General features: G+C 49.1%; 1 protein-coding gene across 2 annotated transcripts; it reads left to right on the top strand.

The window, feature by feature from the left end:
• The first annotated feature begins 269 nt into the window (after positions 1 to 269).
• LOC142890148 (5-hydroxytryptamine receptor 4-like) lies at positions 270 to 15,499 on the top strand. Of its 2 annotated transcripts, none has more exons than XM_076028981.1 (7): positions 270 to 600; positions 4,705 to 4,784; positions 5,901 to 6,032; positions 6,122 to 6,322; positions 6,678 to 6,831; positions 7,735 to 8,732; positions 14,349 to 15,499. In XM_076028981.1, exons 2-7 carry the CDS (start codon positions 4,762 to 4,764, stop codon positions 14,440 to 14,442), a joined length of 1,602 nt encoding a protein of 533 aa, XP_075885096.1. In that variant the 5' UTR covers positions 270 to 600; positions 4,705 to 4,761; the 3' UTR covers positions 14,443 to 15,499. The 2 variants fall into 2 exon arrangements, with proteins under 2 accessions (XP_075885096.1, XP_075885095.1); XM_076028980.1 differs by having other exon boundaries at positions 4,412 to 4,784.
• Positions 15,500 to 17,023: the final 1,524 nt, after the last annotated feature.

Raw genomic sequence — 17,023 nt, 5'->3', positions numbered from 1 at the left:
GGTTAGCCAGGTTACGCCGATATTGCACTTCTCAAGACCTTTGGAATCACATAATTACCATAAAAGTGTTTAAAGGTCCATCAAATGAGAATCTTGTTGCAAATATTTCAAAAGCCAAAGACATGAAAACGGTATTTGAAAAAAAAGAGAAAGAAAAGGAAAAGGAAACCCTTGTCACTCTTCTCAGCAAAAATTCTCAGCAAAACACATTCAACACTCTCTGTTGCGCTGCACTGTCCGGCCACTAGATGGAGACATCAGTTTCTCCCCTTCTCTCTCTCTCTCTCTCTCTCTCTCTCTCTCTCTCTCTCTCTCTCTCTCTCTCTCTCTCTGTCTTTCTCACTCTCTCACTCTCTCTCTCTCTATCGAGTGGCGCGAGGCGTCCAGTGCGCTGTCACTCATCATCCGCAGCTCGTGCGACTCTGCGGGGCACGCGGCAGGTGTTTTTAATGATAGACTTTGTTTGTTTGTTTGTTTGTTTAATTATCTTTCTTATTATTTTGTGGACTTTTTCTATCTGGTTCCTCACGTCCGTTGGAGCGCGCGAGGCTCCCGCCACGCGCCGGACTGGAATACCTGAGGCGCGGGTGCCCGTCTCAGGTGAGTCAAAGTTTGACGGACGTTGGAGAGAAAAGAGGGTGAAGGGGGGGAATGTTTCTTTGACTGGACTTTGATCTGATGCGAGTGATGATGATCGTGTTTTCTACCGCAACACGTTGAACTTGGTGGTTCAAATTCAAGGGGAGCTGCTGCTGCTGCTGCTGCTGCGAGTATTTATTTCACGACACAAATAGAATAGAATATAGATAAAATATAAAATAAAGGCCATATTACTCTAAATTCCCTTCGCCAGTGTTTTCTACTGTCCACGTCTCTCTCCCTCTCCTGTCATTGAACTAATTCCCCTGCCCTTTGTGATGTCACCGAGGGTGCCCATTCCTGAGGATGGTTTTTGACCACCCTCCAGTCAGGTGTTGGCTCCGCCCTTGTTTTTGCCCCCTTGTTTTTGAAAGAAAGAAAGAAAGAAAAATTAAAGAAAGAAGTAGACGTCACTGGTTCTCATCAGGTTTTAAAACTCATTGCGATGGGCGTGTCCTTCCCAGTGTATAGGCGGGAAAAACAGGGAATCTTCTCAGCTCCTCCTGGATCCTCCTGGATCCCGTCGGCCTCTGAGTCGAGGAATTGAGAACTGGACCTCGGCAAACAAGGTATCGAGTCGTTCAATTACCTCGAACGCGGAGAGCCGACTGCTGACATTTCACTGCTGACAGACACACTTTCTGTTCTGGCTGCCAACGCACGCGGACACACACACACACGCGCGCGCACGCACACAGTGTGCAATTTGTCTCAAGGTCCTCTAAAAGTTGCGAGACGAGCGCCGGCCGGTTGTGGCTCCTCACCGAGATACTGTCACCCGTCTGTTGACTGTTGACTGAAGCGCACTGAAGCGGTTGCATTGTGGGTAATCTGCGTCTAATCCTGTCTGATGGAGGTTTACTCAAAGCACAGTGGAGGTTAGAGGAGGGAGGAGTGGTGAGGTGGTAAGGGAGGAGGAGGAGGAGGAGGAAGAGGAGATGGAGATAAAAGCAGGTGGAGAAGGAGGAGGAGGAGAGGGAGGAGGAGCACATGGATGTGGTTCAGGTGAAGGAGGAGGAGAGACGTGGTTGGGGAGGAAGGAGGCCGTTGTTACAAACACTTGGTGGTTCAACTGTGAAACTTGGATCGTCCACCTTGAAAAGAGACATTTTTAGCCAGTTGAGAAAAGTTTAATTGGTCAAAAATAAATAAATAAATAAATAAATAAATAAATAAAAACCAATGAGCGTCCTTTAACATCAAGAAGTACCTCTAAAATACCATAGTAGAAGAAGAAGAAGAAGACCACCAAGACTGAGCTAGCAGGAAACAGCTTATTTATTTAGCCCACAGTTGACAGCCTCCCGTCTCACACACACACACACACACACACACACACACACCTCACACCAGTTAGTAACCGCAACGTTTACCACTTTTGTTCAAAATGTTTTCAAACTACAGCGGACGTTCTGCAGAGCATCACATCTCTGCGTCTCCGTGGAAACAGGAACTCCTCCTCCACATGCTTACAAAACACGCACGCAAACACACACACACACACACAGACACACACACACACGCTCGATCCAGCCCTGGTACAGTCTGAGGTGTGAGAGAATGTGTGAATTATTTACTGGCCACCTGACAGGAAAACTGAAGAGCAACAGAATTCTTTGTGCGCTGCGTTAGCAAAAAAAGTAGATACAGGCTGTATTTATAACTCCCTGCCAGTAGGTGGCGCATTCGGCTTGGTTGCCAGCTATAACATATTGTTGCAGGTGGGACCGCCTCAAAGGTTTGTGGTTTTTGGGTTGAGTTTCCAGAGCCACGTCACTATCGAGCGCTAAAATTGGCACAATAAAGAGGCTTTGTGCGCGCTCAACTCACGCAAAACGTTTTGGAATGGGTGCAGTAGTTAGCATTAGCAACCGTTAGCTTACCTAGTGTCGTAGTACTCGAGATTGGTCTTGGTCTCAAGACCGGTCTCCACTTTCCAAGGGTTTTAGATTGGGAGGCACTTTTACTCGGTCTGGTCTTGTGACACCCAGAGTGACTCAGCCCCTTATTCCTAATTAATTTATTTTTAATTTTATGAAGCAAAGTTGTTTTTTTTTGGAAATCAAATGTTTCAAATTAGTTGGCAAAGCAGCAAAATGTTAAATAAAATGATTAAGAGACACCTTGCTGAAAAGAGGTGTTGCTGTTCCATTTAGAAGCAAACTTAAATTTAAAAAAAGATACTGGTCATTTTTTTTTCTGTTTTGTTGTTATTTTTCTTTGATATACAAAGTCTTGGCCTTGTCTCGATCTCAATACTCTCTCGTCTTGATAATGTCTTGGTCTCGGTTGGTGCCGTCTTGACTACAACTCTAAGTTCCCCTACATCAGCAGCATAGAAGAGGGCCCGGGGTTGGGGGAAGCGAGGTGTCTGTTCGAGCAGCTGCACCCACAGCAGCTGATTTGCCACAGAGGCCAAAGAAGCAAACAACAAAAAGTTTAACCGCAGTATATCTGACGCCGGTACCTACAGATGCATCAGGAACTTTGATCAGAATCGCGTGAAATGTGGGGTGGGGGGAAAGAAAGGGGAAAAAAAAGTTTCAGATTTTGGCTGAAAGTTTTCTGGAAGTTTCCCGGAGGATTTTCCATCACACTTGCAGCTGGCGCGGCGTCACTCCGGTGCGAAGTGGCCGGCGGTGAAGACACGCCCCGCCCCCAACTCACATCCCAGGGTGAGAGAGCCACACCCACCTCTCTCTCTCTTTCTCAGATCTCAGATCAAATATTGTCTCATTCCTGATGTTCCCACCAAGCAGTGGGTTCCTCAGTGGGATGTGTTAGTTTTTTTTGTGTGTTAGTTTTTTTTTTTGTCTCTCTCTGCGTGAGAGCGTATTTCAATTACTTTTTTTTTCCCTCTTCCCCTCTTGGTCAGTGAGGCGGCGTCACCACGCAGCTCGACACCTTCCAGTCTGTGAGCTGCTGAATAATTTTCCTGCAGCAACCATCCGAGACTCCTCTTTGTGTGTGTGTGTGTGTGTGCAACGCGCAAGCGTTGTCGTCTAAACTCGGGAGCCAATGGGGCGTCTTGCTGGTGTGACGTGGGCGTGATTCCAAACACCTCCTCGGTTTGTAGCTGCTCGGTCAAAATCTCACGCGTCACAAACTGGCCTTAATCACGTCTGAAGATTAAGGAGAGTTATCATTGTGAAAAACTTGCACAAAAGACAAAGGAAGCAGTGCAAACTTCGTGCCTTTCAATCAGCCCAGTCACTAGATGGCGACGACGAGGCTGGGATAAGTGTGAGGAAGAAGTGAAAGATCCCCGCCTATATCCCTGCGATAAAGGTCAGAAAATCCAGATGCCCTGTTGGATCCTGGGTAATCGGTTCGGTGGTGCCGTATGCGCAAAAGGCGAAGGCCTTTTTTTTCCTCAGCCACGACCTTTGAACCGGTTTGTACGGAGAGACAAACTTCTAAACTTCTAAAAAGAGCAGCAAGATTTATTTTTATTTTCATTTATTTTATTTTTTTTGGCTCCGCCCACCCTGGTGGGCCAGAATCGATCAGGCGGATCATTAATGTTGACCCTCCGCTGTCATAAAAAAAAGAAAAGGGGCAGCAGACGGTGAAAGAGGCACTTAGTTTAGCTGATAAGAATCTCCGGGCCGGTGTGACAAGCGGGTCACTTCCTGTCACATGACTCGGCTCTTATCTCACCTAATGGCCTCACTCACTGCAATCACTCCGATGCTTGTGTCACGTCTTGGTGCAGAAGATACGCCCATTCCCTTTCCCCGTTGCTATTATTAGCTGTGGTTTTAGCACGCAGCGCTAGACGTGACTGCGGTGTCTGGGCTGAGTAGCATAGAAACACTTCATCACGTTGTCGCGCCGTTGCTTCTGGACGACGGCAAAAAGCGCAACTTTGTGAGCGACACAACTCACATTGCGCTACATGACGACAACGTGGACCACAGCGAAGCGTGTCAACACAACGGGGAACTCACCGCAGCGCCGAGTGAAGTATCGCAACTCAGCTTTGCACACTGAGCAGTGGAACAAAACACCCACACAGTTACAGTGTGTGTGTGTGTGTGTGTGTGTGTGTGTGTGTGTGTGCAGGGCCAGAGCTGGAGGTGATGAGGAGCCTCCTGCAGACCTCAGTGCAGATGACCAGTGATGGCCACAGCTTCACCTCAACAGTAAGTTTTGGGCCCTGACACGGCGACGGCGGGTCACGTGACCCTGATGGTGGAGGGGACGGGTCGGTAAAGGAGGCGGGGGAGAGGGCGTCACAAAGTCCTCGCTGTGCTGCCGCTCTACACCTTTACTCTCCCAGAAAAAGGAAACCAGAAATTATAAATGTTGCCTGCATAAATGATCAACTGCGACTTCAGTGAGGGAAACTGTTCTTTCTTTAACAGAAAAGCAACCACAGACCGAGCAGCAGGTATGAAACAACCTCTACTTTGTCCATCGCTGCGCTGTCGTGTATCGCACAGAAATAATGCCGTCGAAAACATTGTCCCGCTTTACCGCGTCGACTCCGCCCGCGGTCTCGTGAACCGGGGGCCAATGAGGACACAATCGAACCGTGGCGAGGCAAGGCGAGGCTATGAGAACACGCCCTTAGCTAACGACTTGAGGCGTCGTTTGCAGCTGAGCGCCTGCTGCAGCACTAGGGGGCAGCGGAGAGCGCACGGCCACTTTCGCTGAACCAAGAGGTCTAAAGAATATTTCCTTCTTTTTTTTTTGATTTACCGACAATTTTTTTTTGTCTACTGTCCCTCTTTATTGATTTTGGTTGATTTGATATTAGATGTGACTGTATCCAGACTCCAGACTTTGTTTTTTTCTCTTCATCTTCCCTAATGGGTTTTTCCTGACTGAGTAACATGGATACACGTTAAAATGAGCAACAATTCATTTTTACATTGACATAAAAACATTTCCCATACGAGACAATATGTATGTAGGAAAGAACTACAATTGATAGATTATGAACATGGAGATTAAAAAAAAAGTTAAGTTTATTTATCCAAAATATATTCATTAAAGTTTCCCCCTTTTCTAGTTTTGTCTGTAACGAAACAGAATTTGCTTGTTAAAAGCGGTAAAGACAATGCGATAAGCATTCGTCTATTTTTGTCTGAAATGAAACAGTGTTCACAGTGTTTTTACAAAAAAGAACGACATTTGCCCAACTAATTAGGAATCGGTAGATTGTAGAAATGACGCAACCAGGAAGTTGGTGGAGATTGGACCAGGAAGTCTGACAGTACTGACAGGGTCCCCCTCTCTCTTTCTCTCTCCTGCAGGCTGCTGGGCGAGCAGAAAGTGACCGCCGTCCTCACCGCCATCCTCACCGCCGTCCTCTGCATCATCATTGTGCTGACGGCGTTGGGCAACCTGCTGGTCATGGTGGCACTCTGCAAGGACCGACACCTGCGGTGAGTCCCCGCTCACCCGGCCTCTGCCCACCCAAAATTGTTTAAAAAAATGCTATGGTCCCCTTCCACCTCCCCTCCAATCCCTCCAGAAAGAAGAAGACCAACTATTTCATCGTGTCACTGGCGTTCGCCGACCTGCTGGTGGCGGTGGTGGTGATGCCCTTTGCCGCCATCGAGCTGACCACCGGCCACTGGCGCTACGGCCAGGTCTTCTGCCTGGTGCGCACCTCGCTGGACGTCCAGCTGACCACGGCGTCCATCCTGCACCTGTGCTGCATCGCGCTGGACAGGTGGGCCTCTTCCACGGAGTGCTGGAACAATTAAAGTGACATTCACCACGGTCTGGTCTGATCTGGTCAGATCTGGTCAGATCTGGTTTGATCAGGTCGGATCTGGTCTGGTCTGATCCAGTCGGATCCAGTCTGGTCTGATCCAGTCTGATCTGACCCGGTCCTATCTGGTCTGATCTAGTCTGATCTGGTCCGATCTGGTCTGATCTAATCTGGTCTGATCTGGTCTGATCTGGTCCGGTCTGATCTGGTCTGATCTGATCTGATCCAGTCTGGTCTGATCCAGTCTGATCCGATCTGATCTGAACTGGTCCGATCTGGTCTGGTCTGATCCAGTCTGATCTGGTGACTCCAGGTACTACGCCATCTGCTGCCAGCCGCTGGTCTACCGACACAAGATGACCCCGGTGCGAGTGGCGGCGATGCTGGGCGGATGCTGGCTCATCCCCACCTTCATCTCCTTCCTGCCCATCATGCAGAGCTGGAACGCCATCGGCATCGAGGACATAGTGAGTGAGCGCCGCCGTTTCCCCCGGTGGGCGCGTCGTTCCGGGCAACAGAACCTGATCTTTGCGCGTCCAACCGTATCCGTCCGACAGTCACACGACAATCTCCCCTCCGCTTCGGTCGCTTTGCCGGCATTGTGGAAGTGTTTTGGCGCAAAGTTATTCTTAGGGCAGCTTGAAATTGAGCTGCAGGAGTCCCAGTAGGCCGGTGGTGGCAGCGGGGGAGATGGATGCAATCAGGCAGTCAGTTCATAGAACAAACATCCGTCCGCCGTCACCGGGCCAAACTACATTCTTCTGCTTCTGTGGCCGGTGTCACAGTTCTCCACACTAAGCTCGCAGCTTCGCTTTGTTTAACATGTCTTTTGAGGCTATATTTATCTTTTCTGCAGCATCGCAGTGATCCTGACCGCTGCGATCCCGAGGGAGGAGATCCCTCCTCTGTCTCCCACCGTCGTTGTGATGCGAGTTTAGAGACTTTGGGTTAAAAAAATAAATAAAATTAAAAAGTTTGGGTGGGCAGAATGGAAGTTCGATTCTCAATGAGATATGGAGGAGGCGGAGCTATGGGAGAGATATCTTCATATTTCATCCCAGCCTAGTCCTGTAAATCACTGTAATTGTAATTTTATGTCATAAACTATTCTAGTACTACTGTTTATTTTGTGAATTGTTATAATTATGTTATTTATTTATAATATTTATAATTATGTTAAGTAAGGCGGTCATATTAATTTGATAACCTGCTCAATACCTGCTTCTGTTAATTTCAATTTATTGGTTTGTTTTACATTGTGCAAATGAATAAATGAATCAATGAACAAATGAAATAAGATAAAATGATGTGTGTGTGTGTGTGTGTGTGTGTGTGTGTGTGTGTGTGTGTGTGTGTGTGTGTGACTCCAGATCGAGAAGCGGCGAGCAGAAGCGGCTGAAGACGGCATCGCCGCCAACGCCACCAGCTGTATTTTCCTGGTGAACCGGCCCTACGCCCTGGTGTGCTCGGCCGTGGCCTTCTATGTGCCGCTGGCCCTCATGCTGCTGGCCTACCAGCGCATCTACGTCACTGCCATGAGTCACGTCAGGCAGATAGAGACGCTGCAGCGGGCCGGCTCCGCCCCCGTGGGCGGGGTCACGCCGCCGCCGCCACCGCTGCCACCTCCACCCCCACCGGCCGTCCTCCTATGCTTGTCCACCTCCTCGGACCCGCTGGACGACCACCAGATGGCGGCCAACACAGGCCTCGGCCCCTGCCCAAGATGTACCCCAGACCCAGGCTCTACCCCAGACCCAGGCTCTACCCCAGACCCAGGCTCTACCCCAGACCCAGGCTCTAACCCAGACCCAGGCTCCGCGACCTGCCCAGGTGCTACCCTCTGCCCAGGTCCCGTCCCCTGCCTAGACTCCTCCTCCTGCCCAGGCTCCACCCACTTCGCAGGCTCTACCCCATACCCAGGCACCGCCCCCTTCCCAGGCTCCACCCCCTGCCCCTCCCTGCCTCCAGACCTGGCGTCCAGCAGCCGCCTGCGCCTGGAGACCAAGGCGGCCAAGACTCTGGCCGTCATCATGGGCTGCTTCTGCGCCTGCTGGGCGCCGTTCTTCCTCACCAACGTGCTGGACCCCTTCCTGCAGTACGAGGTGCCGTGGCAGCTGTGGACGGCCTGGCTGTGGCTGGGCTACGTCAACTCGGGCCTCAACCCCTTCCTGTACGCCTTCCTCAACCGGGCCTTCCGCCGGGCCTTCCTGCTCGTCCTGTGCTGCGGCCGCCACCGCCGCCGCCGTCACACCCGCTGCCGCCACGGCCGCCGCCGCAGCTACAGCCACGCCCACCAGGGGAGCCTCGCCATTGGCCGCCACGGGGCCTGCTCGCCCTCCTCGGCCAACGGCACGTCCATGGCACTGAGGTGGGACCGCTGCTTCCTGTCACTTCCCCTTTACTTCCTGATGCTTTCCTCTTCACTGCCTGCTGCTTCCTGTCATTTCCTGCTGCTTCTTCTTCACTTCCTGTCACTTCCTCTTCACTTCTTGCTGCTTCCTCGTCATTTCCTGTTGCTTCCTGCCGCTTCCTCCTCACTTCCCATTGTTTCCTATCACATTCACACAGCTTGTGTTTCCCACAGTTCAGCCGAAAATGTCACGCTCCAAATTATTTGACCGTAGGTCTACGAGGGACGGTGCAGCTCCTTGTGGAAGAGAGCAGGGTGGGTGGAGGAGAACAAAGGGAAGGAGGTTGAGAAAGATGGGGAGTAATTGAAAGAGTAGCAGAGGAGGAGGAGGAGGGCCAGAAGGGGGAGAAAGAGTTGAAGAGGAGGAGACAAGGGAGGAGAGGGAGGCCTCTGCACTGTTTCTTTTTACTTGTTTTACTCAATCTCTCTCTCTCACACACACACACACACACACACACACACACACACACACACGCACACAGACTTAATAGTATTAAGAGTATTTTTAGGGCACCATGTCCAGATTCGTCCTGATGCGACTCGTTCAGTTGAGAAAAAATATATATAAAAAACTACGAGCTAAACAGACTTTTCCCAGGATGAAATGGAAATACAATGAGGCGAACTACACCTTTGAGTTTTGATTCGGGGGGGAAACGACGATCTGTATCAGCTCCAGTCGAATGTGTGTTTTGGCCTGGTTTGTGAGCGTGTGTGAATGTGTGTATCGGACACACATCTCTAATCTGATGTCGTCACCTTAAAATCCTTCCTGGCAACAACAAAAACAAGGAAAACCCCCCCAACACATAAAAACCTCGGGCCAGACTGAGACGACGTTGAGCTCGAAGATGACGGCGAGGAGAAACTCCGCCGTCGACCATCTCCGCAGGCCTCGTTTCCTCACCATATTTAGCCCGAGCCGGTCTGAAGTGTTTCCCGCCGGAGCTCGCCAAGTTTACGACGTTTCTTCGATTGTGTTATTTTTACACAGACAAAACATCACAACTTGATCACACGGCAGCGGGTTGTGTTGGTTTCTGTCATTGGGGCCTTTGATAAGAGCAGGCAGGTTGCTTAGACACTTGGATTCAGCTTGTGTATCCATCTGGCAAAGAGCCCGAAGAAAACGTTTGAAAAGGAGAAAGGAACGAGAGACACAGAGAGCAGCCAATCAGATGAGCCCAGATCCGATTCCAGATGAAACCCGGTCTGGCCGAAGCTGAAGGTCGTGTTTTCTCTTGTGGGCTTTGCGTTGTTTGTCAATTTTGGCTCGCAGTACTGGAACGGAAGTTCGCAATTTGGCCCCCTCGCTGTTAGAGGGAGGCTGTAAACAGAGGGCTAAAGCAGTTTGCGTTCTGGACATCTGGAGAGATTTTTATTTTGAGAAGTGGGTGGTGGTGTGGTGGGGGTGGGATCAACGCTGTGATCATCACGGATGTCATACGGGAGCTTCACACCACGGACTCGCAGCACATCTGCTCTGCTGGAATCGGGACCTCCTACGTCCTCATTGAGATTCAGCGGCACCTGGCGGGGAGCTCGGAATAAATCAAGTCTGAGCCCCAGCGCAGGGCCGTTTCTGCCACGTCTGATTGTGTTTTGTCTGTGATGAAGACGGGGAGAAAAGTAAACAGAAACAGAAAACAAAAAAATGTTTGGAGGAGGTGGTAGCGGTGTTGTGGGACGGTCTTGAACTCGCAGCTTTGTTTCACTTCCTTCACATTCCAGATCGCCAAGAGTAAAGAGCGGGGATGGGAGAGGACCCAAAACACAAACACAGACTTGTGGGGGTGTGTGTAGTGGGTAGTGTGTGTGTGTGTGTGAGTGTGTGTGTGTGAGATTGTGATGATTTGACGGCTCAGGTCGGCTTGGCGTTCGGCGTCCGTCTTGTGGAGAGCTCATATCAGATGTTGGAGAACGAGGCAATACTTGTTGTCGCTTGTGTGTGTGTGTGTGTGTGTGTGTGTGTGTGTGTGTGTGTGTGTGTGTGTGTGTGTGTGTGTCTTCCCCTTTTGAACCTTCTAAACTCAGTGTCTATCACTTACACAAAAAACTTTAGATGTTTTAAAAGATTGGACTACCAGGACGGACGCAAAAAAATTTCACAGCTGAAATTTGAAACGTGGCCTTATTAACACCTCCGTCACTGACGCACGGGGGGGGGGCTCTGACCCCATCCCAAAGCTAGGCAGTGTGAGAGGGGCTAATGTTAGCGTTACTAGCAAGTGAGACACAAAAAAAAAGCTTTCAGGACGATCGACTTAGACTGAGCAAAAGATTAAAACTTCGCTATGAACCGATGTTTTTGACACGAGCAGACGTCGGTGTGTTTGCACGTCCGGGATCGGACGTGCCGCCAGTCTCGCACTTCGCTAACAATTCAAGCTGATTTATTGTCGGATGATGTCATCACAAAAGCCATAACTCCACGGCAGTGGCGGCAAACTCCACCAGCAAGAGGAAGATTTCTCATCCTCACTTTGTTTCTGTTCAGGGAAGGAAGGAAGAAAAAAGGGAAGAAAAGAATGCAGTGAATGATTTTTTTTTCTCCTTCTGGTTTCCTCGGTAACGGCGAGCAGGTGGGAGGACGCTGAGAGTCGCTCTTAACCGGCGGGTTAGTTAGTCATCCAGACGGGTCGCGGGTTTATTTTGCTCCGGTCCTCCACTTAATCACAGGAGCGAGTGTGACGGGGTTTAGCGGCGGAGGAAGAAAAAGAAGAAGAAAATGAGACACGAGCCATGAGCCAAAAAAAACAACAACACTTTCTCCTGCTAGTGCCCTTCTCTCGCAGGACACGAGCTGCAACACGTCTCAAAATCATCCTTGCTTTTTTTAATTTTATTTAAAGCGAGAAAAGAGGGACAAGGCCGTGAAACACACTTTTTTGAAATTACAGACAACCCACGTGTTAATGATTACAATTAGCTGTGCGTTAGCAAGCTAGCGCAGCTATTCCTGCCTCAGTTTGAGTGCAGCAAGAGCGCTCGTTGTCTTCACATACAATCTGCACTGTTTTATCTGGCAAGAAGGTGCGATTTGAGTTTTTCCTTTTTTTTCTTTTTTCTTTTTTTGGACAAAACCCTTTGGCTTATCGCTCAGCAGGCTGACAAGGTTGGCTACTCACAGGCCACAAGCAGCATTTAGAGCAGTGGTTCTCAAATGGTGGAGTCTCAGGACCAACATTTTTTTTTCCTTATCATGAAGTCACAAGCTAAATTTAGAAGAACAGTTTAAAAGCTGAGAAATGCCGATTTAAAGGAAACTCAGTGAGAAGGAAGTGGTTAAGTGTATTGATGAGGAGCGTCGTCCTGCTCGCACCTCCGGTCCCCGCACACTCGGAGGATTCGGTGGCCCAGAAACCCAAATTGGTTTCTGCCGGACAGCAGGGGTGGATTCAGGCTACAGCACGGCGTCGGCGTCGGGCTCCTGGTCCACGAGTTTCATTTTGAAGGGATCTGTTGTGAGACCAACGGGTCTCCTACCGTATCGCCACCATCAGACCTTTTATTGCATTTTGTCTTCTTTGCTTCCTGGTGACATCGCACATATTATTTCCCAGATGTCATGTTTGATTCTGTTCATATCGGCTGGGGTGAAGCTGTTTTATTGTTTCTTTTCTTTTTAAAAACTACCTTCGTCTTCTTCTTCTTTCTCGTGTTTTTATTTTTTTGAACTTGAAGTACTTTCTTAGGCGATGAAGACGACTGATCGCCGATAGACCAAACACACCACAGCGCTAATGCCTGATTAATATCTGCCACTGAACCAAGTAGCACGATAGCTCACTATAACGCTGACGCTAATGGAAGCTTGCATGCTAACACCAGCGTGCTGCTACTCTGTCACAAGCATGGCACGGGTCAAGGGTGCAAGCCCACACCTACTGTTACTGGTATGCTATTGGTGACTGTTAAACACTTCTCCTATTTCTACACTTCATTAGCATTAGCATTTATCAAGAACCAGGGAGGAACAGGAGATGGTGACAGTGGCAGCAGGTAATTTTTTTTCTTTTTTCCAGTGTGGTTTGCCAATTTTTTGTATTGGTGTCTGTCTCCGGATTCCCAGTCGGTCTGTCCGACTTACCGGTCCGACTCGGACCCAGCTGGCCCAGATTCCACTTTCATCCCGCTGGCAAATTTCCCTCGAGTGCTGGACAATTCTGTCAGAGCTGAGGCAGCCCAGCTAACTCTAGTTAGCCCTCTATTTACAGCCTCCTGCTAAAACACTGGGATTAATAGTTCAACTGCTGCCTAGTGGGGACCGACCGACGCGAATCACATCACAAGAACCCATAATAGCCGTGACACCCCTGTTACATCAGCGCCGCTCCTGCTCCCGCCCTCCGCTGATCCTGCTGCCGTAGAACCGGGGAGATAAGAAGGAAATGTGATTATTTAATGTCCCGCAAAGATATTAGCTCTAAATTAAAGGAACACAAACCTCCCGTCTGTCTCATGTCGTTCGCTTGGAAGGTCACGACACACATCAGACGAAGCTGTGACCAAGCCACAGAGTGCACAGAGGGTTCCTCCTCGCAGGGTTCTAGGCCTTAGGGTATCTCCTTGCAGGGTTCCTCCCATCTTGCAGGGCTCTAGGTCTTAGGGTTCCACCTCGCTGGGTTCCACCTCACAGGGTTTTAGGTCCTAGAGGTTCCACCTCGACGGGTACATTCTCGCAAGGGGAGCGACTCGCAGGGTTACACTTTGCAAGGTTCCAGCACTGGGGGTTCTAGCTCCACAGTTTGTATCCAGAGTCTGTAAATGCATGTTTAGGGCAACACAGATAATAATGGCAACGGGCCATTGCTGTCAGAGGGAACTGTACCATTAAGAACAAGCAGAGTTCAGATTACAGTGTGATGTCAAAGTGCAGCCTGGAGTCACTAGATCACATAACTTGGAATAAAAGAAAAAACAAGCAAAAAAAAAACCCTACAATTAGTGTGATGAGATGTCTCACTCTTGACTTTCATCCAGCGTCCACGGAGCTTCGCCCCCTGAGCTCTATCTGATTGGCTGCATGCCTAGTGGGTCTGAATAAGTACAACATGTTCCTCTAGAGTTTGTGTGTGTGTGTGTGTGTGTGTGTGTGTGTGTGTGTGTTTGTTTGCCATCCTGAACGGCCTGATAAGAGATATTATACTGCAGCTCACTGAAGCCGGAGTTCCAGTCGATCCTGTTGGCCTTATCACTGGCCTCTATCATTAAAGGACCTCCCGCTGATTTGTGGGAAAAATGAATATGCTGGTTAACACCAATCTAGCTTTGTGTCTTCAAAGATATCTATAATGGATACAGTTTGCATCTCTGCCTGCAGAGGTCAGAAAAGGGCAAAAAAAAAAAAAAAATAGCTCATGGCCATAGGAGGAGATTGGGAATTTGCTTTTAGGGCCATTCTGAGGAATTTTAGAGAAGATTATGATCAACTTCTGGACCAGAATTAAATTCTGATCGTTTTTTGTTTAACTTCAAAATTATCTTCATAATCGATTTCCAGGACCTGCAACTTTATCAGATTTCTTGTTTTTTCTCTTTCACGATTCTCTGTATTTATGTTTTTTTTCCCAGGTTGTCCTTCCTGCCGAACCGCAGCTACAGCGACAACTGCCGGACCATCCTGGCCAACGAGCAGGGGTCCCAGGACTCTGTCAGGCCGCTATGAGGGCGGAGCTGAGACATCATCCACCTCCCGTGGAAGAGGATGGTGGAGACGCTGGCCGCTGCCGAGGTTCTCCGGCCGTCACAGCAGGAACCCGACGTCGGATCCGGTACGAAGGAAACTGACGGGATTGGAAAAAAACGACAGGATGCTTTTTTTCTTCTTTTAATGCAGCTGAGATTCTGGGGAAACGGAAATGTTGGTCACGGCTGGAGTAGGGCTGGGTACCATTCCAACATGTTTTGATACGGTGCCAATTTCGATTACCTTTGTTTCGACGCTGGTTCCAGAAGGATTCCGTTGGGATAACCAATGCTTTAAAACCAATTTGAACAACGAAAATTTGTCGTTCTTGGATATCGGAATTTCGGCAATGAAAGATGATTCATATTTCCAGCACTCAGTAGGATCGGAGGCATTTCACTGGAGTGCACGGAACATTCATGGCAGCGGCACTGACCTCTGCGGCACGCCGTTCAATCGTGCGAAAAAATGTTTTCCACAAAAAAAAAAAAAAACTCGAGCACTGTTGTTGGATGTTGAGGAAGCCGTCCAACAGGTTTCATTAAAGGAGCCACAGGTGAGATATTTTCACCGCAAACAAGCAGAGAGTCCGGGAGTCAAACGGCGGTTCCAAATTTGTGTTTTCGTGACGGATCTCAGGACTGAAGCAGAACAAAAGAGCCATTTCAGAATTCAACTCAGCTTTCATCTCCAAACACTGGCCGCGTCACGTCTTTGACCCTCAGACACAAACTGACTTCACTCTGAAATTTGTTGCGACGATTCCACTCTGACGGATTGCTCCTTTAATGGCTCTTTGTCGCCACTAGAGGGCATAGCTGACACATTCCTGGAGCAACAAAACATCCACTGTGAACATTTCTTTCTTTCTCTCCTTCCCTCTCTCACCCTACATCACTTTGTTTTAGGATGCACCATACTCCAGTTTTCAAGCCTGACAAGACCAATGAATGTTGTTTTGCGATGTGAAAAGCGCCCACTGGGTGGCGCGCGGTTGGACCGAAAAATAAATGAATAAACAGGACGTGACAGCCGACGTCAACTGGCGTGAGTCATTGCGGATGTGTGGACTGGATGGAAGGGGTTTTAATTTATTATTTATAATCTATTTATTACATATCAATACTTTAGGTGTTGGGAATGTTTTCCCAGCGATCAAACGCAGTCAAAACTTCTCCTTAGCCAACTTTTCTGAGCAATGTCTTCCGTTTTGTCGCTGCTCAACAAGCGGACGACTATAAGTTGTGAGTTTAAGATTGTAGTTTTGTTTTTTATTGCACACGTCAAACTCCGAGATCGGCCCTCGGCCTCGTCGAGCAACGAGGCGATTTCCACAGATGGTTGCAGCCTCAGATGAAAACCTCTGCAGGCTTTAACGCTGAGGCACGGAGGACTTTCTGTCTTGGCTCCACGTCAACTCTGAAGCCGAGGCAGCAGCTCGACGGTATTTTTATCCGTTGCCGGGCTCCCAGAGCCGACCGAGTCTCTGCAAAGAGTTGAAATCTGCACTTCTCACAGAGCCGATTCCTCCTGGGTTTCAGAGTCCATCACAGTGTTTTCCTTAACATGGCAGCCTCCGTGGGATTGATGATGACCTTAAGATAGAGCAGTCTCTCCTTCATCAGACCGACGGGCCACAACGGAGAAGGGGGGGGGGGACTCTGGGAAGCAGCAAAGAATTTCTGGAAACACAACTTTGATCCATGAAACCACGAGCTACAAATTAGAGCGGAGAGCGGTGCATTTCCCAGTGCTGACTGCCCCCTGCTGGACGAACAAGTGCAAAAGTCCTCAGAGGAGAGGTGTCGTCTGGTCTGTCGAGGGTCACGTTTAGGGTGCAGGTCCTCTGGTGGCCATTAGATGTCGCTACACGGTTGCCATAAAGTTCATATTCCTCAGCTTATGAGTTCTGGCTCAACTGAGGGAGGGGAAATGAAACAAGCAAAAAGAACCCACATTGACTTGAACATGATATGATTATATTTAGATGTGTGTTGTTCACACACTGCAGGCAGACGTGTCGTTGCTGGATTTAGAAAGTTTGTCGTCTTTTGACGAGAAAAAGCAGCCGAGGTGCCGCAGGAAGTTTAGAAAACGGTGAAGCCGGACTGGATTCCCTGCGACCAGGGAACCGGGAGCCAATCAGATGCCAGGCCGCTCGCAGTGTAAAACACAATTTCTTTTTTTTTTTTCCTTCACCGCGGCAGCTAATCTCCCTCAAACATTTACATCCCATCAGGCCGAGTGGTTTCCTAACCCCCCTGGAGTTAATAGGTAAAGTTATTAAGCGGCCGAGCGGCGTGAGAAAGGTCGGAGAGGTCGGAGGTCGAGTCGCTTGCAGGTGAGGACGGTCACCAGTGAGCCACGTTTGCATTTTTGTTGGTGACCTTTTAAATCAAACTTCTCTCTCTCTCCTCTCTCTCTCTCTCTCTCTCTCTCTGACTTATGGGAAAAGGTCGAGCTTTTCACCCATACTGCAGAAATACCGCCATTTATCACTGGTGACTACAGAAAAAAAAACACCAGTTGGATTGGCAGTGGCTAAAACAAAAACAGATTC

This window comes from Nelusetta ayraudi, unplaced genomic scaffold (genome assembly GCF_046127955.1).
Source record: "Nelusetta ayraudi isolate G7.1 ecotype Tasmania unplaced genomic scaffold, CSIRO-AGI_Nayr_v1 ptg000026l, whole genome shotgun sequence".
In the NCBI taxonomy this organism is placed as follows: Eukaryota; Metazoa; Chordata; class Actinopteri; order Tetraodontiformes; family Monacanthidae; genus Nelusetta; species Nelusetta ayraudi.
Note: the sequence above shows the minus strand (reverse complement) of the source record. Positions and strands in the feature narration are given on the sequence as shown.